At 41.2% G+C, this 27,499-nt stretch overlaps 3 protein-coding genes across 5 annotated transcripts; all 3 read left to right on the top strand.

Annotated features, from left to right (window-relative positions):
• The first annotated feature begins 1,088 nt into the window (after window positions 1-1,088).
• On the top strand, window positions 1,089-16,385 carry LOC141780200 (nuclear body protein SP140-like protein). Of its 2 annotated transcripts, none has more exons than XM_074655336.1 (14): window positions 1,089-1,510; window positions 3,363-3,537; window positions 3,722-3,952; window positions 4,117-4,236; window positions 5,571-5,704; window positions 5,879-5,923; window positions 6,024-6,063; window positions 10,702-10,763; window positions 11,899-11,967; window positions 12,163-12,296; window positions 13,674-13,752; window positions 13,844-13,915; window positions 15,423-15,566; window positions 15,706-16,385. In XM_074655336.1, exons 1-14 carry the CDS (start codon window positions 1,367-1,369, stop codon window positions 15,790-15,792), a joined length of 1,536 nt encoding a protein of 511 aa, XP_074511437.1. In that variant the 5' UTR covers window positions 1,089-1,366; the 3' UTR covers window positions 15,793-16,385. The 2 variants fall into 2 exon arrangements, with proteins under 2 accessions (XP_074511437.1, XP_074511436.1); XM_074655335.1 differs by having other exon boundaries at window positions 13,635-13,752.
• Window positions 16,386-17,392: 1,007 nt separating this feature from the next.
• On the top strand, window positions 17,393-22,596 carry LOC141780202 (uncharacterized). 2 transcript variants are annotated; one of them, XM_074655340.1, is made up of 4 exons: window positions 17,393-17,862; window positions 18,019-18,087; window positions 19,798-20,063; window positions 21,236-22,596. In XM_074655340.1, the coding sequence occupies exons 1-4, from the start codon at window positions 17,655-17,657 to the stop codon at window positions 22,067-22,069; spliced, it is 1,377 nt and encodes a 458-aa protein (XP_074511441.1). In that variant the 5' UTR covers window positions 17,393-17,654; the 3' UTR covers window positions 22,070-22,596. The 2 variants fall into 2 exon arrangements, with proteins under 2 accessions (XP_074511441.1, XP_074511440.1); XM_074655339.1 differs by having other exon boundaries at window positions 19,771-20,063.
• Window positions 22,597-23,987: 1,391 nt separating this feature from the next.
• On the top strand, window positions 23,988-25,701 carry LOC141780208 (pseudokinase FAM20A-like). Its single transcript, XM_074655348.1, has 4 exons — window positions 23,988-24,115; window positions 24,826-24,907; window positions 25,042-25,101; window positions 25,338-25,701. Exons 1-4 carry the CDS (start codon window positions 24,091-24,093, stop codon window positions 25,594-25,596), a joined length of 426 nt encoding a protein of 141 aa, XP_074511449.1. The 5' UTR covers window positions 23,988-24,090; the 3' UTR covers window positions 25,597-25,701.
• Window positions 25,702-27,499: the final 1,798 nt, after the last annotated feature.

The following is a 27,499-nucleotide window of genomic DNA, read 5'->3' as shown; positions in this document are numbered from 1 at the left end:
TCTGTACGTGCCCACACAGACCTCCACTTGACAGACATAACATATACAAACATGTGTACGGACATCGGACACCCATATCCCTCGCATAAGATGTTTTATGACCTGTGCATCTATGCTTCCCTCGTCTTACACAGCGCTAAAGGTGAAAAGGTTAGGGTTAGGATGGTTTCTCTCATTGGTTTCTCAAAAAGAGTTCACACACTTCTCATTGGTTCAAACCCATGGGAATTTCCCGTGATCACGTGGTCCTATCTCATTGGATGAAAAACATCACCAGGGGCGTGGGAAAAAAAGGGGAGGGGAAAGGGGGACCGCCTATAATGACGTCGACGTATCTCATTGGCTCAGGGGAGGGGCTGGGTGGGCGGGGTTAGGGCGGGTGGGCGTGGTTTCTGGATGGCGTGGCAGCCTGTGATTGGACACGAATTAGTCACACCTGTCAAAATGTGTTTGACATGAAGTGTACCCCTATTCTCTCTCTTAGATAGATAGATATATAGATAGATAGATAGATAGATTGATAGATATATAGATAGATAGATGGATATATAGATAGATAGATGGATAGATAGATATATAGATAGATAGATGGATATATAGATAGATAGATGGATAGATAGATATATAGATAGATAGATAGATAGGTAGATAGATAGATAGTAACTTTATTGATCCCGAGGGAAATTCAAGTTTCCAGCATCACAGTTCCATAGTGCAAAACATGTTAGTAAAAAAGCAGTAGTTTTTTTTTTAAAAGTGAATATAGTGCAGAAGAGACTGTTAAAAATGAGTATAGTGCAGGGTAACATCTGTGATACAGGACTATTAAAACATCTTTATATAAGTATAGTATAAATATATGTTTGTTTATGTAAATAATAAGACAAAACATGCTAATAAAAGAGGATCTCTCTCTGTGGTGGATGATGATGCCCCCTGCAGCCACTGACCAGAACTGAAACTTTGCCAACAGAAAATTTTTAACTTTCACTTTCTAAACGTCACTAGATGGAGGAGGAGGGACCGGTCAGGAGCCCAGGAAGAGCCCACTGCTGCTGAGAAGAGGAACTGAGAAAACATTAGTAGGTAGATCCACAAGAGAAACGTCTACTGGACATCCTTCCGCTTAGTTTTAAATCTGCTGCTGACTGTGATTTCTGACACACTGCAGTGAACTTTGGTGCTCATTATTTAGTTTTTGTGTTCAAATCCTGTCGAGCAGCAGGACAGTTCAGTGCAAAGTGAATCACTGCATGAGAGAGAGGGAGCCTCTCATATAACATCTGTAGGCATCTGGAGCAGTCCTGGTCTCTCTCTGGGTGTGTTTTTGTGCAGAGACTCTCTGGGTTGAAGTCGCCCACCACCGATGGACCCGATGGACTGGCTGAAGAAGGACGATCTGCTGCGGTTCTTCCGCCGTCATAAAACCGAGATGTCCTCAATGGAGAACCCGCACATGTTCCTCAACCAGCTCCGGGACCACGACCTGGTCCCAGAGGACCACTACAAGGTGAGGAACTGTTACTACGCATCTGTTATTATGCTATAACCTCCTCACCCTCCTCACCCACTCTCTCCTCCTCCTCATACACGGTCCCGTCTGTATGAAGTAGGCGCCGGACAGGAGAGAGCGCGGAAATAGGAAGCGACACATGTCCTAGTAGTGTAGTAGTAGGAGGAGGACTGGGAATGAAACATTGAAGTACATATACATTACATACATAATATTAAGTACATTAAGTCAGTTATTTTTTGTATCGGAATTGTTTTTTTTTAATTTTATGTTTAAATATGCAAATGAGGCATTAACTAATGTTAACTTTTGGTAAATTTAGGAGAAATCTACAGACGTAAAGAGAAAATTTTTAGAAAATAAGCACCTAAAATTGTGTTTTAGATGTTTTCTTTCCACTAGTCTGAATGAAGGCCTGCCAAAAATAAATAGATAAATGACTCAATAAATAAATAAATCCGTCATTAATTATCGCAAAAATAATGTGAAAAATAAATGTAGCAATTAATTAATTGATAAAATGTGATATAAATTGATATTTTTGAAATTATTATATTTATCTTTGTATTAATTCCCTTATTTATTTACTCTTCTGTTCAATTTTCCCTTTTATTTCTTTAGGTATTTATTTTTATTAATATTTAAATGTATGTATTTATTTTTGCATTTATTCTATATTTATTTTTTATGTACTGTATTTATTTATTTATTTATGTGATGAAAATCAGGTTAAATGTTGCAATGAATGATCCACAACACTACAATCTGGAAATACAGAGGAGGCTAAAATGATCACGGAACATCTGAAAACGAATGTTGACGATATTTAATTAAGGTGTTCCAGTAAAGGGAAACTCACACTAAAGAGACACCATTGAAATCTTTCTCTGTGACTTCTGAGGGAGAAATCTTTCTGTTGAAGAAACTTCACTCAGGTCCAATTTCAAGAAAGAATCTTTACTTCAGAGACAACACCGATGATTTAAGGTCACATTCATGCCAGCATGAAGAAAAGGACAACACACAATGGAGCAGTCTCTCTGTCTCTTTCTTTCTTGTCTCTATCTCCGTCCTGCACCCTGATAGCGGGGACTTTGAAACAATCTGTTGTTGGTTATAACCAAATGGTGAGGAGACTAATGATGGGACAATACATGTCTGGCTTTATAATGCAAATTGAGACATTTCACATCTCACTGTTAATTTGTTGTCCTTTCTTACCCTGCTGTCACGCCCTGTTTATACCTGGCATTAACATGTGTTTTGGGCAGTGGTGGAAAATAACTAAGTACATTTACTTAACTACTGTACTTGCGTACACGTTTGAGGTACTTATACTTTATTTGTGTTACTTTATACTTCTACTCCACTACATCTCAGAGGCAAATATTGTACTTTTTACTCCAATACATTTATTTAAAAGCTTTGGTTACTACTTACTTTGCAGATTTTTGATTCTCAATACAAAATATAAAGCAACAATAAATTAAGATATATTATTATGGATTAAGCAACCCATTAATATATAAAATACTTACAATTAGCTCCACCTTTACCGGCTCAAACATTAAAGTGATGAGCGCATTAATGCATCAATAATTATAGTCCAATAATATAATACACATCATTCTGAAATGAGCCATTCTGCATAATGACTACTTTTACTTTTAGTACTTTAAGTATATTTTAATGTCAATACTTTTGTACTTTTTACGCTGTGGTATTGCTACTTTTACTTAACTTAGCTACTTTAACTAAAAGATCTGAGTATTCATGAAAAACGTGTATAAGTTAGGCTACTGTAGAATCATTAAACCCTCATTTTCCCCATACTATTGTGTATGTGCAGGAGGTGAGTCGCATGAAGAGTAAAGACAACATTAAGAAAGGTCTTTATGGGATTCTGGACTGGTTGGAGAAAGAACGATCAAAGAGCATCAAAGATTTCTGGAGGTGCGTCTTCAGGGAGACCATCCTGAACCAGTACCCAACCCTGCGAGAGCTGCGCAACAGACTCATGGACGGTCAGCCTTTTCTAATGATTGTGATTCTGCTTACTCTGTTTATGCAATTTGCTTGTGAATAATGTTTTTTATATAACATTATGTTAGTATGTAAGTTTGAACACAGCCTAAGACTTCTCTCGTCATTCTTTCACTGCCATTTGTCCATGATGTGTGTACTTGATATTTACTGTAACCATGGCAGGGTCTTTCCATTTTGAAACACAAGAGCCCGAGACGGTGGAAACGGAAGAGACGGACGAGGGGAAAAGGAAGGATCTTTCAGATGACGAGGAGGGGGAGGAGAATCAAGCGAGCTCAGTGAAAAAGAAGAGAAAACTGAGGAGTGAAAAGAGCGTGTGCGATGATGAGGAAGAGCAGGCCGGTCCATCATCTTGCTCGTCTCCAAGGAAAAAGTCCCAAAAAATATCCTTCTGTAAGTCACCTCCTTCTTATGCTTTACTTTTCTTAACATGACTGTATACATTACTTGAAAGTTTCACTGCTGAAAAATGCACTCTCTAAATTACATTTCTCTGTATGTCTCAAATCTCATTTGGAACAAATGAGTCAACATATATATTATTTTTTATTTTCCAGCCTCTCCACTGAAGAAGGGAGAGAAGAACGACATTTGGACCTGGACCATGTTTAAGCACCAGTTCCCTGTGACCTGTGGAGAAAAGGAGGGGACACTGAACAAAGACAGACTGGCTAAAGGTACGTAAAACCAGTGGGCTACCTCCGGGTCTGAGTAGTGAAGCCAATGTGGAAGTGCCTTAAACTTGCATTCTTTCTAATAGCCAGCAGGGGGCGACTCCTCTGGTTGCTAAAAGAAGTCAGATTGTATAGAAGTCTATGAGAAAATGAGCCTACTTCTCACTTGATTTATTACCTCAGTAAACATTGTAAACATGAGTTTATGGTCTCAATCGCTAGTTTCAAGTCTTCTTCAATACAGCATGATGTTCATTTAGTAAATTACGATCCCGTTTGTAGTCAAATAGACCATAAAGCAGGGGATGCTTTAGGGCGTGGCTGCCTTGTGATTGACAGGTCGCTACCACAGCGATGTCCGGTCTGGGAGTTGTCCGTGTTTTTGTCTTACAACTTTAAAGCTTTCACAGTGTGTTTTCAGTTCATGAAAGTTAATTATAACCTTTTTGGTCGCCTAATAATTCAGCGTTCAGTTGTACTTAGCTCCACCCTCTCGTGTCACTTCTGGTTGCCAAAAACCAAGATGGCGTCGGACAAAATGACGAACTCGAGGCTTCAAAACAGCAGTCCACAAACCATTGGGTGATGTCACAGTGACTGCGTCCACTTCTTATACACAGTCTATGACTCAATGACTGAATCTGATGAAAAATAAATACTATCATCATTGTCAAAACACAAAAAAGTGAATTAGGACCAGGCTTAGAGATATTTACCTCTTATGCTCATTTTCAGCTGCATGCTTGTATTTTGGGTTTCCACTAGAACATGTTTTCATGCTTTAATGTTCAAAAGAATCTTTATTTTTCTCATACCGGCTGTGCTGCAGCACCTCTTTTCACCCTCTGTCTGAAGCTACTCCCACCCTCCCAAAAAGCCCAGTCTGATCTGATTGGTCAGCTGGCCCACTCTGTTGTGATTGGTCAACCGAACCAAACTCTTCGGACTCCGCTCCAGCTCCGCTCTAACTAGCTTTGTTTGAGGGCGTGCCAAACTAGGAGCTAGGCAGGTATCATGCAAATGTGTTTCTTGGTGACATCACCACGTTACGGAAGAAAAGGCAGTGTTTCTGTGGGGGAGAGTAACTCCCTTTGGCGTGTCCTTTGGGCTTTGTAACTTTGCAGACCTTTTACATGCACAAAAAACTATATGACACACTAAAGAAAATAGAAAAAGCATAATAGGTCCTCTTTAATCAGATTTTATGGAATATAATTTCTTATATAAAAACATTGAAAAATGAAACTTCTCACATCTGATTCTGACAGGGGAAAGATAGTGACAGCAGGTGATTAATGGTTGACATTAACACATCCCCAATCCTATGAATGTTTCAGGGGAGAAGTGCATTGCGGTCGAGAAACAGTGGTTTACTCCCAAAGAATTTGAGACGTTTGCGGGAAGGAAGAGCTGCAAGAACTGGAAGTGGAGCATTCGATGTAAGGACACCTCCCTGGGAAAACTTATAAAGGTTTGTTGAAAAGTGAATTTGGAGTATACACATGGAACAAGACTGTGTGAAGTCATGACTTGCTTTTCTTTAACATCGGCCATGTTAGCGCCCCTCGTCAGATCACTTCACACGTAGTTTGTTGTGAAAATCGATTTATTTTCTGTTTTTTTTATTTTTTTTATCCCACTGCAGGACGGTCACCTGAAAGCAGGAAATTACAGAAGAAAGTGTAAAAAGGTAAAAACAAAAACAAATCAATAAATCAATTCTGACTTTGTGGAATATCTTCTTGTTGTTAGTGATCCTGATCCTTTTTTCTTCTTCTTCTTCCTGCTAGGCCAAGACATCATTGTTCCCATCTGGTGATGTAGTTACAGGTTCGTTGAATTAGTGCAAAACTCAGATTTTTAAACTACAGAAGTATATATGGAGAATTCTGTTAGCTTATGAGAGAGTGCTGCTTCCCCGCAAGCTATTACAAGATCTATCTGTCTAATCTAATTTGTTTCCATCCAAGTCAGCACATATGACGTTTAGAGTTTTAAGTTTACATATTTGAGAAAAAAAACAGGCAGAGTGGGCTTCTTAAAGCTGCAGTCGGGAACTTTGAGCAAATATGATAAAAAGTAATTTAAAAAAAATTTGACTATTTCCTGAGAGTAGTGCATAAGACAGATAATCTGTGAAAAAAATCATGTTCCTCTGCCTCCTCCTGTGCTCCTAATGGCATTTGCAAGATTTCAACATGCTCGAAAGAAAACAGCCAATCAGAGCCGAGCAGTCTCTAAAAGCAGATGTCAATCACTGCTCGTGAAACTCGCGAACTCCGATCAAATGGTCAAACTAGGCAGCGCTGATCAAATATGAATCAATATTCTGTCACTGTAATGCCTATTTCTTTGCCTCAAATGTTTTGAGAATCATCTTGTAGTGTACTGTTTAGCTGTAAAATGAGACCGTTTGCTCCGGCCGGTGGGCAGTGCTTGGTTTTGGCTCGATTGTTTTCAACATGGCTGCCGGGTCACAAACTTTCTCATTTTACAGCTAAACAGTACACTACGATACGATAATACGATAATACTTTATTGTCAGACAGGTCTGAAATTTGTTTTGCATAACAGCAGCTCCGTTTGCAACATCACAGAAAGGACAAAGACAATAAACAAGGATACAAACATTTAAACATTACAATCACAGAAGACGATATTCAGGGCCCTTTAACGCACATTTGATCTGGGATTAGGCTCTATATTTAGTTTAAGGATTGACTGATGTACAAAAGAGTGCTTCAGTCTAACCTTATTAAATCGTGGAACCCTGTATCTCCGATTTGATGGTAACAATTGATATTCACTGTTCAAAACATGGTTGGGGTCAGAGACGATGTTGTTAGCCAGCCTTAAGATGTTATTATGATGGGCTGATTCATAGAATTTCTCAAGAGGTTGACCTACAATCTTTGAGCAGATTTTCATTTGGTGGAGCAGTTTTGACTTTAAAGTAGTTGACAAATTCTTGTACCATGTAGTATAGCAATACTGCAGGACACTCATAATCACAGAGGTAAAAAACAAAAGAAGAATTTGTTTACTCGCCCCAAAAGACCTGGGGCCTCATGTATAAACGGTGCGCACGTACTAAAATGTTGCGTACGCTGTGTTTCACGCTCACGCCGGGATGTATAAAAATCAACGTGACGTGAGAATGTGCGTACCGTGCCGCAAACTCTAGACCAGTCGTGAGAATGTGCGGGCCGTCCTCCAAACTCTGTCATCTGGCAGTGTCAAACTACAAAGTACTGAAACTTGCTAAATGTGTAAAAATAATTTTTCCACTCAACTTACTGAGCTTTATTTATGATGTGGGATCAAAAAAAAAAACCCACATATTTCTTAACTAGTTTGCGCATAATGTTTAACATCACAAAGGCACAACAAAAACACATTTAAACTAATTTTCCAGAGATGACATGCCTTAACCACCGTGCCAAAAACAAAATTGCGTGCTGCACAATGTGGCAAACCACCGTGGTGAGCCTGTGTCCCCTGGAGCTACAGATGGATGAACCGGACCCTGGCACACCTAACAATGAGCCAAATGCAGCAGCTATACGGCGCTGTTTAGATGAGATACACAGAATGTAAAGCAACGAGGTGAGTTGAGACAAACATTTATTTTTCAACAAGGTCTTTTAATATATGACTTATCCCACCAAGAACGTCATTCATTCTTTTTAATTCATTGCATATATATATATATATATATAGATATAGATATAGATATAGATATAGATCTATATAGATATAGATCTATATCTGGCCCCGACATTGGTCGTGATGGCAGTGGAAAGGGTTCCCGCTGGACCATTTTTGGCACCAAGATGTCTGTCTGTATTGTATTGAAGGCTGATGAAAAATCTAGAAAAAGGGCTCTTGCATAGGTTTTTGGTTTGTCTAAATGTTTCGTAATAATATGAACCAGAGTGGCAACAGCGTCTTCTGTACCACAACCCTGCTTATATGCAAATTGATATGGATCGAGTTTGTCTTTTGTTGTACTGACAAGATATTGGAGCAGAATTCTTTCTAGAGATTTCATAATCACTGAGGTAAGGGCTATTGGTCTGAAATCCTTGTGTTCTTTAGGACATGGTATTTTGGGTAAAGGTTTTATGTGCGTAGTTTTCCATGACAGAGGTACAGTGTGCGTGTCTACAGAAGCCTGAAAGACTGGTTGCCACACTGGTGCCAGCTTGAGAAGGAATGCGCTGCATTCATCCGGTCCAGCAGCTTTCTTGGAATTTGTACACCGAAAACTTTTCCTAACATCTTCGACAGTGATGACAATTCTGTCTGAGGTAGTTGGTATGATAGTTTTAAGTATTTCAGTGCACTTATCAGAATTGTCTAGTGATTCAAATCTGGTAAAGAAAGTGTTTAGGTCGTTGGCAAAGCAAAATTCATTATCTGTCACAATAGGTTTAGTTGGAGATGACATTCCTGTCATAGATTTCATGGTATCCCACACCTTTTTAGAGTTGTTAGCTTTAAAGGCATCTTCCAGAAGCTGTCTGTGTGCCAGTTTTGCTTTCCTCAATTTGATTTTGAGCTCTTTTCCTGTCTGTTTAAGTGCTCCATAATCTTTGTTTTTGAAAGCCACTTTCCTTGTATTTATTACCTGTATTATGTCCCTGGTCACATATGATTTATTATTTGGATAGATTTTAATCTCCTTTGTAGGGACCACCAGCTGTACACAAAAATGTATACAGTATAATCATTTGTAATTGTAGTCATTTCTTCTAGTGATCCCTCCTGAAAGATTTCCCAATTTGTCCAATCAAAACAGGCTTTCAGTTGCTCCCTACTTTCATTTGTCCATGTCCTTATCTCTTTCTTTTCTGGTTTACTTTCCTTGAGTTTGGTCTTATACACTGGAATCATGTGCACAATGTTATGATCGGAATTTAATATGGGTGGCCTACACTTGGAAACGTAAGCACCTTTAACGTTTACAAAACACTTGTCCAGGATATTGTCTTTTCTTGTGTGGTCCTTAACATACTGTTCAAACCCAGGTAACACAGTCTCCAAGTGGCACTGGTTCAAGTCCCCCACCGCTATAGCCGGTGCATCTGGGTGGCTGAGTTGTAGCTCATGAACACAGTTAGCTATGGTGCTGGCCGCCTGGGACGCTTTGCCGCAGGGAGGCGCGTACACAACAAACAGCAGTATACATCCAAACTCTCTAGGTAAATAAAAAGGTCGTAACGTCATGCCAAGAATTTCTACATTGGGATCACAGATCTTATATTTTACTGAGTACGATCTGCACCATAGATCATTTATGTACGCGCAAATACCGCCTCCCCGAGTTTTTCCAGAGTCCGCATCCCTGTCTGCCCGCACAAGAGTGAATCCCGGGACTTCAAAGAGAGAGTCGGGCATTGTAGCTTGTAGCCAGCTTTCCGTGAAACATAACAATGATGCCTCACGAAATTTGTTACAGTACCTTGTGTATGTCCGTATGGCATCCACTGTATTGCTCAGCGAGCGCAGGTTTGTAAGAACAATAGACGGAAGAGGTGGCCGATTGAATCTCCGCCGTAGTCGGTTCCGAATACCCCCTCTTTTTCCTCCTTTCTTTTTCCTATTCGTTCTGATCAGCTCCGGAGGGATGTTATCCAGCATCGAATGGTAGGCGTGGCTTGATGTCATCTCCCGTGTCAGCTCGGGTTGTAGCTCCAGCAAAGTCTCTCGACTGTACGAGCGTGCGAGGCACGGCTCCTCGCCACACCTGTCCATGTTGCCACTCAGGTGTGCGGTTGAAAATTGCACCGACAAACATTTTCCACGGAGGCCAATAATCCACAGAATCAGAAGCATAGTTTTCAGGGCAGTCATCATCTTACACTTTATACAAGGACATTTCTTACAGACGCAACAAATTAGACAGCAATTAAACAAAAACAAAAAACAAAACACAGAGCAAACGGAGCATACTGAGACGCAGTATAAGATGTTTCTGAAAACATTTTACGCAAGAAATAGGCATTACAGTTACAGAATATTTATCCATATTTGATCAGCACTGCCTTGCTTGACTGCTTGTTTTGAGTTTTCAAGTTTCGCAAGCAGTGATTGGTTGTTTTCCTTTGGGTGCAATGTGAAATATTTGAATGCCATTAGGAGCCCGAGGAGGGGACAGAGGAACATGATTTTTTCACAGATTATCTCTCGCATGCATTACTGTCAGGATATAGTGACAGTTTTATAAAATTAACGTCTTATCATATTTGCTCAAAGTTACTGACTGCAGCTTTAACTGCTAAAGGAGGAGAAATGATTGATATACTGTATATAAGCAACAGGAAAGTGGCTACTCACCTCCTCCCTGCTTTTAGTGTCTGAGGAAGAAGAAGATAAAGATGAAGATGAAGATGAGGAAAATATATAATATATCCCAGTATCATAGCAACGGTTATGTTAATCACACTTTCCACGTGTCCTTTACAGATGAACAAGGAGAGGAACAGCCTGAGCAGCAGCCACAAGCCAGCAGTGACAGCGGCAGGAAGGTGTGTGTTTGTGTGTTTGTGTGATGCAATCTGAGAGAGAGAAAGTTAATCCTTAAGATTTCAGTCCTGTTCGATTTGGTGACACCTGTGGCTACCATGGTAACAGCAAGTGTGGTTTAAAGGGGACCTATTATATATTATATTATTTTCAGGTGCATACTTGGGTTTCTACTAGAAAATGTTTACAAGCTGTGCTGTTCTCATATCGGTTGTGCTGCAGCACCTCTTTTCTCTTTTGTTTCAGCTCTTCATTTATTCAGTGCGGGAATGGCGGACTCCGCCACTATGAATAAAAACTACTATATAGAGAGATAATTACAGAATAAACGCACACCAGCTGTGACCGTTCCATCCTCCTCGCGGCGATTGCCTCATTAACGTTATGGTTCTCTTAAAGCATTGGGTTTAAATCTGAAATATTTCCAAATAGGCGCTTTTTCTTTTCGCTTCGACACCAAATCCTCCGCCATCTCACAGTCCGTCAACTCTCTCGTCCCGTGTGTGTGTCTGAGCTGACTCCTTAAGATGTATTCACTTTCAGATTGTAGCGTCCGTTATCCGACTATCTATTGATAACACGGCGCTGATACGCCAAAATGAACTAAATGGGTTTTATTTCTGTAAAAAAGCAAAACAACGGTTGGGAAGGTGGCGTATGTAATGTAATCGGTGTGTGCCCGACCACCGTGTAACACTACCGCAACAAGCCTACTACACACCAGTTTCATGACTGCATCTTGCACAAAACGGTGACAAAATCTGTCCCACAGACAGAAATAAAAACACCCGGCAAAGTACTCAAAACGTCCTCTGTGGTAGTTCCTGCTACAGTAGGCGTCTCCAGTAGGCTGGTTAAAAAAAACTAAATGTGAGGTTATTTAATTTACAGAGCCGAGAAATACTAGCATCTGATTTAGAAACAAATGTAAAGAGATGGAGACAGAAATATGTATACACAGGTTAAGTCAACTATGGCATTAGTGATGCAGTTTCATGAAATTGTGTGTCAGCTCTGAAATGTAGCCGGGGGGGGGGGGGGGGGGGGGTAATGAGAGAGCCACAGGATTCGTTGTCAAGCCTAAAAGACCTAAACTATGAAACAAAGAGGAAGACGCTGTTGATTCGTCTATTTCAGGCGAACATCTTGAGTATCGACTCACCGAACTGTACCTACAGAAATTGCAAACCAAGTGTTACCGACCTGGTAAGTTTGTTCATCAGTCAGTTTTCCCTCATTCCATATTCATCTTTGTTCTGCATAAACAATGTGATGACCAAAACCTGTGTCTCTCACTATGAGCTGCAGTATATTATTATGAACAAGGAACCTTTTTCTCTCAGATGCAACATGTAATTGAACTGTGTGTAATCAGAGTTGCTGTCATGTCCGTCTTGGCAGGTGAGTCAGAAAAACGATGACAAGTGCAGCATCTGTAAAATTGAAGAAGGAGAAGAGTTGGTGGTGTGCGATCACTGCCCTCGCTCCTTCCACCAGAAATGTCACCTGCCTCATTTAGAAGACACCATTTTCGGGTGAGTGTTCATCAAACCCAGAGATGAAGATGCTGCTTTTTGAAATTTAAAGCTACATTTATCAATATTTCCATCAAATGATTACGTGTGAGAGATATTGTTTATAGTGATGAACCCACAAAAAATCTTCACCTGACTCTGCAGTTCCCCTGAGCTCTAATGACCAATTTAGCATCTTTTAGCTCTTTGTTTTTATGCATCCGCACCGGCGACAGCTGTGGACAGAGGCATTATGTTTTCAGGTTATCCGTATTCTTGTGAACGCAATATCTCAGGAACGCCTGAAGCGATTTTCTTCAAATTTGGCACAAACGTACACTTGGACCACTTGAACTGATTAGATTGTGGTGGTCAAAGGTCACTGTGACCTTATTCTCCTTTACAATAATTCATTACATGGTTACCATCAAGCAAGCAAACTCATTAAAATATGTAAAAATTAACTATGATGCTAAATAGTGGCATTAGAATGTGCTAGAGGTCACCAAATTTGGGCTTATATATATATATACACTCGTCGGCCACTTTATTAGGCACACCTGTTCAATTGCTTGTTAACACAAATAGCTAATCAGCCAATCACATGGCAGCAACTCAATGCATTTAGGCATCTAGATGTGGTGAAGACGACTTGCTGAAGTTCAAACCGAGCATCAGAATGGGGAAGAAAGGGGATTTAAGTGACTTTGAACGTGGCATGGTTGTTGGTGCCAGACGGGCTGGTCTGAGTATTTCAAAAACTGCTTATCTACTGGGATTTTCACGCACAACCATCTCTAGGGTTTACAGAGAATGGTCCGAAAAAAAGAAAATATCCAGTGAGCGGTAGTTTTGTGGACGGAAATGCCTTGTTGATGTCAGAGGTCAGAGGAGAACGGGCAGAGTGGTTCGAGATGATAGAAAGGCAACAGTAACTCAAATAACCACTCGTTACAACCAAGGTATGCAGAATAGCATCTCTGAACACGTCGAACCTTGAAGCAGATGGGCTACAGCAGCAGAAGACCATCCGGTACTAGCAAGGTGTACCTAATAAAGTGGCCGGTGAGTGGATATATATATGTATATATATATATGTATATATATATATATATATACATATATATATTAGCCCTTATCAGGGGGTAGTTTAGCTCATTAAATGACAAAACAAGTTGATAAATTCCGACCTAAACACTCATGTTACACTAGTCCGCGAGATTAACTTGGTTAAAGTGAAACAAAAATGAAGATTTCTGACATTTTGTTCAAGATTGATAATTGCCAGACCCTACATATGTATGCATTTTATCTTACTTTTGTATGTGTGTGTGTGTGTGTGTGTGTGTGTGTGAGCAGGGACGGTAGTAAATGGATGTGTACGTTCTGTGTATTCAGAACCTACCGAGAGTCGAGTTACAGGGACGAGCTGGAAAGAGAAGCGGTCATGTCTCGCCAAATATTGCAAAGCATCCTGGTGAGCACAACGTGACTCTCTGTCTATACATCCTAACACCTGTCTCTCTGTCACACAGCCGTCACTCATCCCTCTTTCCTTACACCAACAGCAATGCCAGTATCTCCTTCTGTATCTGTCCAGCGCTGAGGAACAAAGATTTGCTTCAAACCGATGCCTCCATGTAAGTGTATTTCTCTGCTATTCCCATGCACCTGTTTCTGTCTTCAAAATCTTGACAAATAGTGTCAATTGTTTATTTTATAGCAAATAAAGTACACTTAAAGGGCCATCAGCGTTCTTTTCCGTTTTTTGGGGGGGGTTTTTCAAATGGAAACGCCCACTCAGCTGTTAGCAAAAATCAGTGACGTAGGTTTCCACAGTAAGCTAATCAATAAGGTAATGAATAATGTGAACGCTAGCACTAGCTGAGTCAACGTTACCTGTGCTAAGTTTGGAAATAACTGAAAGGGTTCGTCCTGATTTTTTGAAGTGGGGTTGTTTGCGTGCTCCCGCGATCTGCGGGGTAAAACTACTGTTTTTTGTGAATGTAGTCTGGTGGCTTTGAAGAGAGCGATATAACGGCGTCAGTTCCCCGTTGAAGAGGGCTGACTGACAGCGAGGTAAAGCAGCTGTGGACGGGAGCAGCAGAAAATCGTATTTTAGTGACCTAAAAAAAAATCAATATCAGTATGTATGCTATATTTACAATATTTTCACAGCTTTACCTCGCCATCAGACAGCCCTTTCCAACGGGGAACTGAAGCTTTTATATCGCTATCTTCAAAGCCACCAGACTACATTCACAAAAACAGTCATTTTACCTCTCAGAACACGGGAGTTGCTGGTCTACCGCTGTATCGATCAGTTTGTTTGTGTCATTGTGTGACTTTCGGATCTGAACTAACGTGGCGTCCACACAGCAGTACATTGTTTAGCTTCTGTGCCGGTACTCATGTCTGCTTCTCCAGACTGGGAACGTGCCGAGCACTATCTATGTTACTTTCTTACACGGCTCTGTTGAATACGCAAATCTGATTGGTCAATCACAGGGTTGTATGGTGTGTTATTTCTTCATAGCAGGCCGTTGCTATGTATAACAGACCATTGCTATGGACGCAGTTCCGATGTCGGACTCTGGAGGACCGTTTTTGTGTCAAATTATTGATTTCTTTCGTAAGTAGCCGTGTAATAAAAGGGATAATGTACAGCTAGCCATTCATTATTGTGAAATAAACCCCTTCAGGGCGCAAGTCGGGGTCCACCCCTCCACTTTACCCTGTCAGGGTTTATTTCACAACAATGACCAGCCCGCTGTTCATTATCCCTTATGTAGGTAATACACTGACTATAAGGATGTATATCTACTGTATATGTAGCAGCATCATCATGCAGAAACCTACGTCAGGTCAAGCGGGAAAAAGATTAAGACACTAAAACATACGTACTTCGACCAAAATGTGAATGTTTGGATTTGAATATATAAGGAACACCACTGGGAAGCTACAGAGTGATATACAAACCTCAACTACAAAAAAATAATAATGGACCGGCCCTTTAATGATCTGGCTACTGGAGGACTCACACTAGCTTCAGGTTTTTGCTCATGATAGTCTGAAATCTATGTAAACAAAAGACAGCGGTATTGCAAAGTGTTGAGTATTTCATTTATTTCTGCTCGGTACCCACAGTTGCAGAACTACTCCACGGTGATCAAGACTCCGATGTGGCTGGGTAACATAGCAGACAAACTCCAGGATGAACTCTACAAGACCGTTGGAGAGTTTGTGTCCGACGTCCAGCTTATTTTCACCAACTGTGCTTCATACAACCGAGTAAGAAAACAAACCTCTAGATGACATGCAGCGTTAGGAGTTTTCACCATTTTCACATGTGGTACTAAGAGGTTTCCATCAACAGTTAAGGTTCATTTTTATACAATATAGTGAAATGGTGTGTTATGTTCTTTTGCAGGACAATGCTGAATACCTCGCGGCAGGAAACAGACTGAAGGAGTTATTTGACGGAGAAATGAAGAGTGTGTTCAACATCAGTGAATAGATAAACAGTGCTCAGTTTTCACACTCAGTAGGTACTGGGAAAAGGTTAAACATCTGTAAGTATCCCTTTTGACATTTACCTCATATCTGGTTAAAATATTTCAAAAGAAATAATTGCTAATCAAGAGAAGTTAAGAGACTTTTACTTTAATTATGACAACACATTTAAATATTGTATAATTCTACTACAATGCATTAAAAAAATCTAATTTTTCCTATTAGTTATCTGGTTTACTCACAGAGGGTGCGGTATAACAAACTACTTGCAACACTTTCAGTGTTACATAATAGTTTTTCTTCAATACAAGAATTTGTACAATGGCGGCATTTTATATGACTTTTAATATAATTTGTTATAATCTATAGTGTTTTTTTATTGCCATATGTTCATTTCTGTTGTAACACCACATGTGATGAGGGTTTCAAAATGTATTTATTTTGAATGTATGTATTGTATTGGTCTAAAGCAGTTTTGCATCATGCAATATATCCAACAGGATTTCCATGTCACGACAATATTTAAAGTACAATTAATTTGCGCTCTCTGTTGATTGTTGACGTCTGTTTTTAAAATAAATTTAAAACAAATACAAATTTGTTTGTGTACATCTTTAATGACATGGCTCGTTTTGATAAACCTGCCTCTTAAAGGTTAAATCTATATTCCAGAATGGAAACAAAAAGACTGACACTACTACTGTGACTGATGGGTCTTTTACGCAGCAGGTAAATTAAACCTAAACTTTTAATTATGATTAGAAAGACACAAAACAATGGGAACGTATTTCCTATTAAATGTACAGAATGGGTGGTCTTTTTTAGGAGTAATCACATGATGAAAGTTAGATACTGACTGAATCTTGTTTTGAAGCTTTATTGTTTACATGTTTTTGTTTTTTCACTTACTATATACAGTATGTATGTGTGTAAAGTATATATGTGTATACTGTATAATATAAATATACATATATGTGTGTATATATATATATATATATGTATATATATATATATATACATATGTATAAATATATATTTGTGTTTGTATACAGTATATACATATATATGAATATACATATACTGTATATGTATGTATGTGTGTGTGTGTGTGTGTGTGTGTGTGTTCTGGATTGATGTAGCCAATTTTCTTATAAATTAAAAAAAAAAGAAACTTAAGATGAATGTTGAAATAAATATGTTCAATGATGTATTTTAGTCAAGATAAGGTTGAAAAATAATATGCTGTATATCATAGACCATTCATTATTTTTGAAAAAAAATCCATATTCATGAGAAAAAAACTGGTCAGGAACCAAACCAACTCTCCTGCATTTGTATTTATAAATTCAAACAATAAACCACCATCTCATCTAATATTAGATTAATAAAATAAAACTTACATAACACAAACTCTGGCATTATGAAATGAAAATGCAATTATTTTTGTTTTGCCTTCTTTGTTATTATTTTTTTTTTTTGTTATTTTCCTTGTATCTATTTGTACTTTATTGTTTACATGTACTTGACGTGCGCTCAGCTGACGTCACTGCCAGAGTTGCCAGCAGCAAAATCTGTGCTGGGAGCTGCGCAGCCACGCTGCGCATCCGTCGGCTGAGCTGGACAGCGCAGCCATTTCTCTGTATCCTTCATGAGGAAAAATACAGAGGGGTGGCGGTTTGTCCATCAAGGACACAATTACTAAGCCGACGTGCGGGAGTCATGACGTTAGCAGCACACACCGAGGCTGAACCTGAACTCATCACCGACTGAGATCCCCCAGCTCCAAACTTTCTCCCTATCCAACGCCTGCGCAGACAAACAGGCTGTCTGTCTGCTGCTTTGTGTTTGCGTGTGTGTGTGTCAGCCATGGAGGGAGATCTGCACGGAGACTGCAGCGCCGTCTCGACTCTGCATGTGAAAACTGAAGCGGTCGATGAGAATCCATCTGCGCTGGTTGTGGGCAGCCGAGAGCCGCCTGCGCCCTGCGGAGATACCGCATGCAGAGGAGGAGGAGGAGGAGTGGATCAGACTGCAGAGGAGCTGGCTGACAACACAACTACTCCTGTACTGCTGTGTGAGTGCACACATTAGCTGGTTTTAAAGGACATCAAATGAAGAATTTAATATGTTTAGCTGTTAATTTCCATCTAAATTAATTCAGATCAGCATGTATAACATCTTTTTAAATGTTTTGACATTAATGTGCCTTTTGTCTGTCCTGTGCCTTTAGATCCTGTGAGCACAGACCGCTTCTTCACCACATCGGGAGATGGGAAAACCTACCTGAAGATAGCTCCAGGTGAGAGGATCAATGAGACTTTTACTATTGTGATTGTCTGTGTCATCAGAATAAAATAAAACACATTATAGAGTATATGCACACACCTGCACAAGAGCTTTCTGTGTAAGAAATGATGAATTCTCATAACTATTAGTCAACCAAAAGGTTTTCAACTTTTCCAAAAACCTTTTATAGGAAAATAACACTCTCTAGAGAGAGCCTTTAGAGTTTTTACGTTACCTGAAGGCCACCGTAGTTCTCCGACACGCTTTTGAAACTGCGGTAACGTGAGCCGCAGAGTGCAAAACCGTGGTACCGTTTTCTAGATTTTGCCAAATTATACACAATGTCCCTTTAAAGGATAATTTTCAGATCCCAAAAATGGCATGTATTGGAGCTCCAAATACAATTTAGTTAATAGAAATAAAGCCCCTAAAAATCATCTTTAGGTATTATTTATTCATATTTTAAACGGTCATTTCGGTATTATTTCAACCTGGACCCTATTTTCCCACGTTTTTCTGTCTAACTCACTAATAGGAACAACAATTTCTGAAAATACTCCAGTATTGAGGGAGAGCGCTGTAGACAGCAGCTGCTAAACGGGCCGCAATGTGTTGCTATTGGGGCAAGCTGGCACCGTCATTTACGTCCACTAAAACTGCGTGTTTTTGCCATGACAGACTCTGATTGTTATTATAAGTGTCTGACATTATGATAAGAGTCTCGCTCAAGGAGATGTCTCGTTATGAAATCTGGCGAGGTGATTTGTTGCAGAAAGACAACAGTGGAATAGAGGAACACATCCATGGTGGAAATGTGAGCGCCGGCCGGGCAGAGTTTGTTGTGTTGGAGTACAGAAAGCGTAGCTTACTGTTATCTAAAAGATTTTCAATGTCATGGCTGAATATTTAGATGATTTTGACAACGTGGATGAGGTCTTTGAATTCGATGGCCGCCCGTATTTATTTGAGCCAGAGTATATGGATAGTCAGATTTCACAACTCGACTTCTCCTTGAGCGGGGGTTGGACACAATAACAAACAGACCGGATCAAGCGAAAGGTAAAAAAAAAAGGTTTTATTTCTCTGTAGGGTTCTTTTCATAATGTTGTCAGACACTTATAATAACAATCTGAGCCTGTCAGTGGCAAAAACAAGCACTTTTAGTGAACGTAATGTTACATTGATGCTGATCACTTGCCCCAGCAGCTCATTTCACGGTTGACGGTTACAGCGTTCTCCGTCAATACTGGACCAATTTCAGAAATTGCTGTCGCTATTAGTCCCTTACACACAAAAACATGGGAAAATAGGGTCCAGGTTGAACAACCTGGATAAAAAGTGACCCTTTAATGCTTAAAAACAACTCCCGACAACCCAATAACTGTCTGCAGATTCTGACTCAAATGTTGCCAATCCTGATTGGAGCACGTGACATCACCTTATCCAACTAAGCTCCGCCCATTTCAAACCAGTGAGAGAGAGAAGAGAACAGAGAGAAGAGAACAGAGAAAATCTCTCATGTGAAACAACAAAAACTGTTCTAACTTTGGCAGAAAGTAGTGTGTGTTTAGTAAGAAGCTGGTGGAGAAAATAAATTTTCAGGGCATTTTGAATATATGTCAATATATCTCCTCCATACACTTTTAAGCGAGCCCACAGGTCACCGCAGTCACCCGTGTCCTCTCCTCTCCCCCAGCTTCAGCGATGCCGCCTGCTCCTTCAGATAAGACGCTTCCTTCCGGCTCCGACTTCTCCTCCAAAGCAGTGTTGTATCTGATCGAGGCAGTCGGCCGCCGCTGGGGCCTGTACGAGACCCGGGAGCGCTCGCAGCTCTTCCAGAGCGTCCAGGAGGAGATGGCCTCCAAGGGGCACGTGCTGCCTGTTGAAAAGATCCGCCGCAAGTGGAACAACCTCATTGTCACGTACAAGAGGGTTAAAGACCGCAGCCGGGAGACGGGCCACGCTAAAACGTCCTGGGAGTTCTTCGATGTATGTAGTTTCCTTCTAGCATTCTATTTCCACACAGGGATGCTTGGTCTGCCTGTATACAGACTGTGTTTTACAGCTCTAGAAACATGTTGATATGTCTCTGAGCTTTGCATATTTCACATGAAGGACAGATGTAATTGTTGTGGTTGTTTGCTAAACCCCGCCCTCCAACAACAGCGAATGTGCTTTCATACCTCGGCAACCAAAGTCAGGCACAACAGGTCTGTCAAGCTTTGGGTTTCCCCACATGTTGATGCAGTGTATACTGCTGTAGTCAGAGTCAGTGTTACACTGCTGACAGTAGCATAGAGCCGAAGGTGTGTTCCTGGTGCTGAGAGATCAACTGATGATCACCTGATCTTGGTGCCACAATTAACTTGGGTTGTTTAGTTCCTCTATAGATGTGTACTTAGACCTGGATACGTTGCCACTGCTCAGCCTTGCTTCCAATTTCTTTCCAGTGGCCACTTGTGGTATTGCAGCAAAAAAAATCCCCTGCAGACCCAAAAAGCATTTTCACCCCTGTAACTCTCTTTCTCACACTTTTTCATCCGCCCGGCTGCCTTTATTTGTTAATAAAAGTGTAAATTGTAGTGAAACTGACTTTAAGCCAACAATATCAGGGGACAAATTGTTATTTATGAAAATAGAAATCTTAATTTTTGTCTTAAAACAATTGTGATGTCTGATGTGTGTTGCGGTTTATGGGGCTAGGGTTCTGGGGGGTTGAGCCCTAACCCTAGAGCGGCATAGACGGCGGCAGGAGGGCTCCAAATCTGAATTTCACCTAGGGCACCAAAAGTGCTAGAGACCAGTAGAGCACCATTGTAAAAGAGACGTCTGTAAAACTGTTGACAGGACACCTTACTTATAGCTTTTCCTATTGTGAATTTTTGATCCATGGAGGTTTTATATTTGTAAAACTTTTCTACGAGCCGAGAAAGAGATTTAAAAATATGTGACGTCACCACAATGTAAAGTCTACGGGCCGAGCGTAAACTCTACTGCCCATATGGGCCGCATAGTAAACCCTGAAACCAGTAAAACTGCGCTAGGCAAGCAATTCTCATTAGATTGTATAGGCGCCATCTTGGGGTCCGGCATCCATTTCTTCTAATTCATCCATGATTTTTTCCTCTCTCCGTCTCTTTGTATGTCTTCCCTCACTCTAGCTGATGGACGCCACGCTCTGCGACACCGTTGGCACTCAGATCGTCAACAACAAAAGAAACAAAGGCTGCAACGCCGGTTCCACGCTGCCTGGTCCTTTGGCAAAGATCGCTGCGAAACCACAGGTTCCGCCGCCCGCCACCATCATCCGCCCTAATGGGGACTTTGCTTCGACGGGTGGCGTGGACTCAGCGGGTCAAGGAGCCATCGGTAGCGCTGCTACCATTACCTCAGTGGCTACAGCCACCGTTAGCCCGACAAACACTCCAGAGCTCAAGCCCCTGATCGTCCTCAACAGTGACATTGTTGCGACCAGTATTCATCCAGCCACCATGGGGCCATCTCCATCTTTTATCTCTTCACCTTGTTTCACAGAGACAACTTCCCCTTCCCTCGGCTCGACTAGCAACGCAGACCTCAACGCATCGCGCTACGTAGGCCGTAAAGCTCCGTCGTTCTCATCAGGCGTCATACCCTTTCGCCTCAGCAACAACCAGAACCTCCTCGGCCTCTCCTCCTCTTTTCCCCCTGCTTCCCCCTCTCTCGCGTCATCTATCCCCACTTCGTTATCTGCAACAACTGAAGGACAGAATCAGAAAGGGAGCGAGGAGCGAACCAGCGTCGCTTTGTTCCAGGAGTTTCTGAAGCGACAGGAGGAGCAGGCCTACCTGGACCGGGTGGCTCGCCGCAGGGTGGAAGCCCGAGAGAAGAGGCGCGAGAGGAGGGAGGTACGGATGGCGGAGTCCCTCGGCAGGGTAGCCACGGCCCTGGAGCTGCTCTCCTCCAAACAGGACACCGTCATCGCCCTCCTGCAGAGACTGGCTGATCGGAAGTGAAAAAGTGGGGAAAAGCCTGGAAACTTCTTAATACTCCTGTTGTGTAGCGACCGCGCCCGAGTTCCATAATGCTACTGAAAAGGGTTTTACTCTCCTGATCTTACTGTGAATAAGTAAGAGATAATGTACAGCGAGCCAGTCATTGTTGTGAAATAAAACCCTCCGCTGTCTGGGTTTATTTCACAACAATGACCGGCTAGCTGTACATTATCCTGCTTATTACACGGCTACTTACTTAAGAAATCAATAATTTGACACAAAATTATAGCAACCCATAGCAACGGTCTGTTATACAGTACATAGCAACGGTCTGTTATACAGAAATAACTGTAGAACGCTGTGATTGACCAATCAGAAGCGAGTATTCAACAAAGCCTTGTAATAACATTTTATAAATCACATGAGCTGCTCACTTTTCTACATGAAGCATATAGTGAAATGGGGTGCTATTGTAACATGCTTTACATTTAATGCATTTCAGTTTGCTGCACTAACATCCAATAAAAACATGAACTTTCAGTCGATAAGATTTTGTCTGAGCGATAATAATAAGAATGGGTTCACATTTTTTACTTTACTGTCAATACTGACGCGCCCTTATGACACATTGAAAAAAATGTTGGTCTATGTAAAAATTCCTCCGCTCCATACTGGTCAACAAGAGGTCCCTTCCTAATGTAATTCCAATGTAAGTGATTTGGGACAGTTTTTGAAAAATCTAGCAGGTATCTTACAAACTTACAGTTTAGTACAGTTAGTAAAAAATGTCTTTCCGATATTAGTTTCAGTTGAGCTCTATAATGCACTCTATTTGCACAAAACGTCCCCCACATTAGAAAGTATGGCCAGTATGGACAGCCAATGAACATATAGCCATGTGGGTGTCGGTTTAAAGATGACCTATTATGCTTTTATGCTTTTCCCCCCCTTTCCTTTAGTGTGTTGTACAGTTTTTAGTGCATGTAAAATGTCTCTAAAGTTACAAAGCCCAAAGTCCACGCCAAAGGGAGTTACTCTCCCCCACAGAAACACTGCTCCTGAACTGCCTAAAACCTCTTTCTTGAAGTCCCGCTTTTTCCTCCGTAACGTGGTGATGTCACCAAGTAACACATTTGCATAATACCTGCCTAGCGCCTAGTTTAGCACTAGCACGCCCTCAAACAAAGCTAGTTAGAGCGGAGCTGGAGCGGAGTCCGAAGAGTTTGGTTCGGTTGACCAATCACAACAGAGTGGGCCAGCTGACCAATCAGAGCAGACTGAGCTTTTCCAGGGGCGGGGCAGGAAGTCAAACAGAGTGTTTCAGACAGAGGGTGAAAAGAGGTGCTGCAGCACAGCCGGTATAAGATCATCATCCTGCTTTCCTGCTCAGCTCAAGTGGATTATTTTAAGAACGTTATGCACAAAGTTTGTCATATTCTCTCTCCGAGGTCCTGATCCTGGGACCCCCCAGACAGGCAGGCAGGGCTGCAGGAACTGTCCGAGGTGCTCAAACTGATGTGCAGGATTTGATTTGATTGATTTGGCAACAAATGATGTTGTTATTGTGGCATTTATAGGTATTTTGTCTTATTTTGATAATCTTTTTCCTTATCTCAGGCTGCGGCTCTGTAACCAACCTGAGCTTATTTGAATTAGCACCTCATTGTCAGTCGGACCAAAAGACACTGAAGCATGCTGTATATTGCCTCAATAGATACTCAGTATCTTCACCCTAATAAACTCAATCAACCTACATCAAAAAGTCTCAGATTAACTTAAGTCAGAAAGGTTAAATAAATTCCATTGAGAGAAAGTGTGGATAGTTAGCATTAGCCACCAAGGCTAAGTAGATAAAAAAAAATGGCAAACAATCCTGTTTAACAGTAACAAAAAAAAACATCCTTACATTCAAACAGTATCTATTTTCTTCTGCTTTAATTTGTACTGTTGTTCCCAGGTGGGAGAAGGAGCTGGCCTACTGCGACACAGTGAAACAGACGCCTCCTTACGACCACGGCACCAGACTGGTGGACCTCATAGACATGGCTGTACTGGACTTCCTCATGGGTCAGTCTCTAAGGTTTAAACTTGACCCGGGAGTCAGTTGGGTTGCAACATAAGGGGGCTTACAGGCAGTGTAGTGGGGGTCACTGACCTCTTTGTCCTCCTTTAAAGAGGACCTATTATGCTCATTTTCAGGGGCATAGGCCTACTTGTATTTTGGGTTTCTAAAAACGCTTTATTTTTTCACCCTTTGTCTGAAAGGCTCTGTTTGAGCACCTGAAAAGCTCTGTCTGCTCTGATTGGTCAGCTGGCCCACTCTGTTGTGATTGGTCAACCGTACCATCTCTTCTCTAACTAGCTTTGTTTGAGGGCGTGCCAAAGTAGCCGTTAGGCAGGTATTATGCAAATGTGTTACTTGGTGACATCACCATGTTATGGAAGAAAAGGCGGAACTTCAATCAAGGCGTTTCAGGCAGTTCAGGAGCAGCGTTTCTGTGGGGGAGAGTTTGCCGTGGACTTTGTGCTCTATAACTTTGCAGATTTTGTTCGTACATGCACAAAAAACTCTATAACACACTAAAGCAAAGGGAAGGAGGTAGTAAAAAACATGCAAAATGGGTAAATAAATTAGTAAACAAGAGTATTATCTCCCATGTTAATGCACTCAGGATGTATTCGTGAATTTCTATCAATATATGCCATTATTAACTTTATGTGTCTACAAAAATGTCTCTGACATAATTTAAATTAACGTTAATGTTTTTCATTTGAAGGCAACATGGACAGACATCACTATGAGACGTTTGAGAAGTTTGGCAACAAGACTTTTCTGCTGCATCTGGATAACGGACGGGCGTGAGTACCACGAACATCTGATGACAACAACAAACACAGGCTATAGTATAACTTATATCTGACAGCCAAATAAGTAAAGTAACATTATATTTATACTTTCTCCTGACTGAAATGTTGTTGATAATGTTTTCCAGGTTCGGGCGTCACTCTCGGGATGAGCCATCTATTCTAGCTCCTTTACAACAATGTTGCAGGTAAAACAAAACAAAAACCTGTCTGTTTCAATGAGTGACCAGCACACTTAACAATGAGAGATGATGGGTGAAATAAATAGTCAGAAAATAGTGGATAAAGTTGCAAGATGTAGTACAGAATACATTTAATTCAGAAGATATTGACATATACAATTAAAGGACCCAGAGAGGGTAAAATTCTGGCTTATGTGGGTGTCAATATTTCTTTTAATCTTGCTCTCCACCCACCTTTGTAGGATCCGTCGCTCCACCCTCCTCCGCTTGCGTCTTTTGTCCCTCCCCGGATTCCGTCTGAGTGATGTCATGCGGGAGTCGCTGGTCCAGGATCCTCTGGCAGGCGTGGCCCCCCTCCTCTCTGAACCACACCTTTCTGCTCTGGACCGGCGCCTTGCAGCCGTCCTACAGGTGGTACAGGCCTGTCAGGAACACCACGCAGATGTCATTTACAACGACCTGGAAGGATACGATCAAGAGTACGATCAACAGCCTGACTGAGGAAAAAAAACAATAAGTGATAGGCCTATATTTGTCTCATACTGTATATCTGTGTGCATATTATTTTGTATGAACGCTTGATATCATTAAAGATGCTAAATGCAATATTGGGAGCATTTCTATTGCCTCCACACGACTCTCAACATGGCGACGGCTAAGCCTGTGGCTTGCAGCTTACAATGCTAACAGTGAAAACAACAACAACAGAGCTGACAGAGCTTTGCTACTCTATATCTTTACATAGACAATAGTTGTTTGCTGCTATGCTCTGGATATCTTATAGAGTGCCTTTAACGTCAAAGCTGGTGAAAAGGTAGCCAAACATTGATTACAGTTCAAATAAAGATATATATATATTTTTCTCCCCTGAATATTTTTGCAGATGTATTTTGCTTGCCATTTTTAATGAGAAAAAGGCAAAAAAAATCATTTTTTTTAGATTAACCTTTAATCCTCTGGGGGCCCTCAGAATGCATTAGGCGCTGACCCCCAGGTTGGGAGCCACTGATTTAGGATACATAAGAGAGAATAGGGGTACACTTCATGTCAAACTCATTTTGACAGGTGTGACTAATCCGCGTCCAATCACAGGCTGCCACGTCATACCGGAAACCACGCCCACCCGCCCCTAACCCCGCCCCTCCCCTGAGCCAATGAGATACATCGACGTCATTATAGGCAGTCCCCCTTTCCCCTCCCTTTTTTCCCCACGCCCCTGGTGATTTTTTTCATCCAATGAGCAAAAGTATCCGCTCATTCAAACATCCGGCGGGAGGACGGAGCAGAAGTTATGCAGCGTATGTGTGAAATAAACATGCAATTTCCTTTATTTCATTTTCATTATTTACCTTTCTTTGATTACACTTTCTTACACTGTTTTCATCGGATGGACCGTCAGGATTTAATGAGGGATTTCCCTCGTTTACGGAACAGGATTTCTTCCTCTTTTCCGGACAGATATTTTGACAAGAAGTGTCCCCCTCTTCTGTGGCATGGATTGTGATTTCTCCTTCTTCTTGACGTCGTTCACGGATAACGTTATCCGTGAAAGACCGTTTTTACAGTTGTTACACGGCTATTTACTTAAGAAATCAATAATTTGACACAAAACCGTCTGCCAGAGTCCGGCATCAGAACTGCGCCCATAGCAACGGTCTGTTATAAGGAAATAACCGTAGAACGCCGCGATTGACCAATCAGAACCGAGTTTGCTGTAGTATTGTCAATGGGTTTTTAAAGCCATCTTGCAAAAGGGTGGGGGGCCCTGGCAATAAGCTGTAAGCAATAATGCTATTTGGGAGGCCTTGGTATGGAAGAGTTTGGGAACAGCTGCTCTAGTGAGTATTTAACGTTGTTTGTGGGACTGACTGAAAATAAACTTCAGTGTCCGTGTTCATCGTAATGAAGGAACATGTCACTCAGTGCAAGTGTCGCTCATCAATGTGTTTGTTTTATAGTTTGGACAACAATGGAGCTGATGCAGAGGAATAAGATATATCAGGCTTTGTCTATACAGGAAACACTTGTTAGAAGGACCAATTCACTGTTGATTTTAGAGACATAAAGATATTTGCCAGTCTTATCCTTGTATTCAGTTTAGTAATTACACATGTGATGTCAGACCTGAGTATTCCCAACAGCAGCGAGCTTCCCCACAGCACCGTGCTCAACAGCCACCATGTTAGAGACATGTCTGAACCTGTCTGTACGTGCCCACACAGACCTCCACTTGACAGACATAACATATACAAACATGTGTACGGACATCGGACACCCATATCCCTCACATAAGATGTTTTACGACCTGTGCATCTGTGCTTCCCTCGTCTTACACAGCGCTAAAGGTGAAAAGGTTAGGGTTAGGATGGTTTCTGTCATTGGTTTCTCAAAAAGAGTTCACACA

The sequence above is a fragment of the Sebastes fasciatus genome, chromosome 13 (genome assembly GCF_043250625.1).
Source record: "Sebastes fasciatus isolate fSebFas1 chromosome 13, fSebFas1.pri, whole genome shotgun sequence".
Lineage (NCBI taxonomy): Eukaryota > Metazoa > Chordata > Actinopteri > Perciformes > Sebastidae > Sebastes > Sebastes fasciatus.
This window is presented reverse-complemented; position numbering and strand designations above follow the sequence as displayed.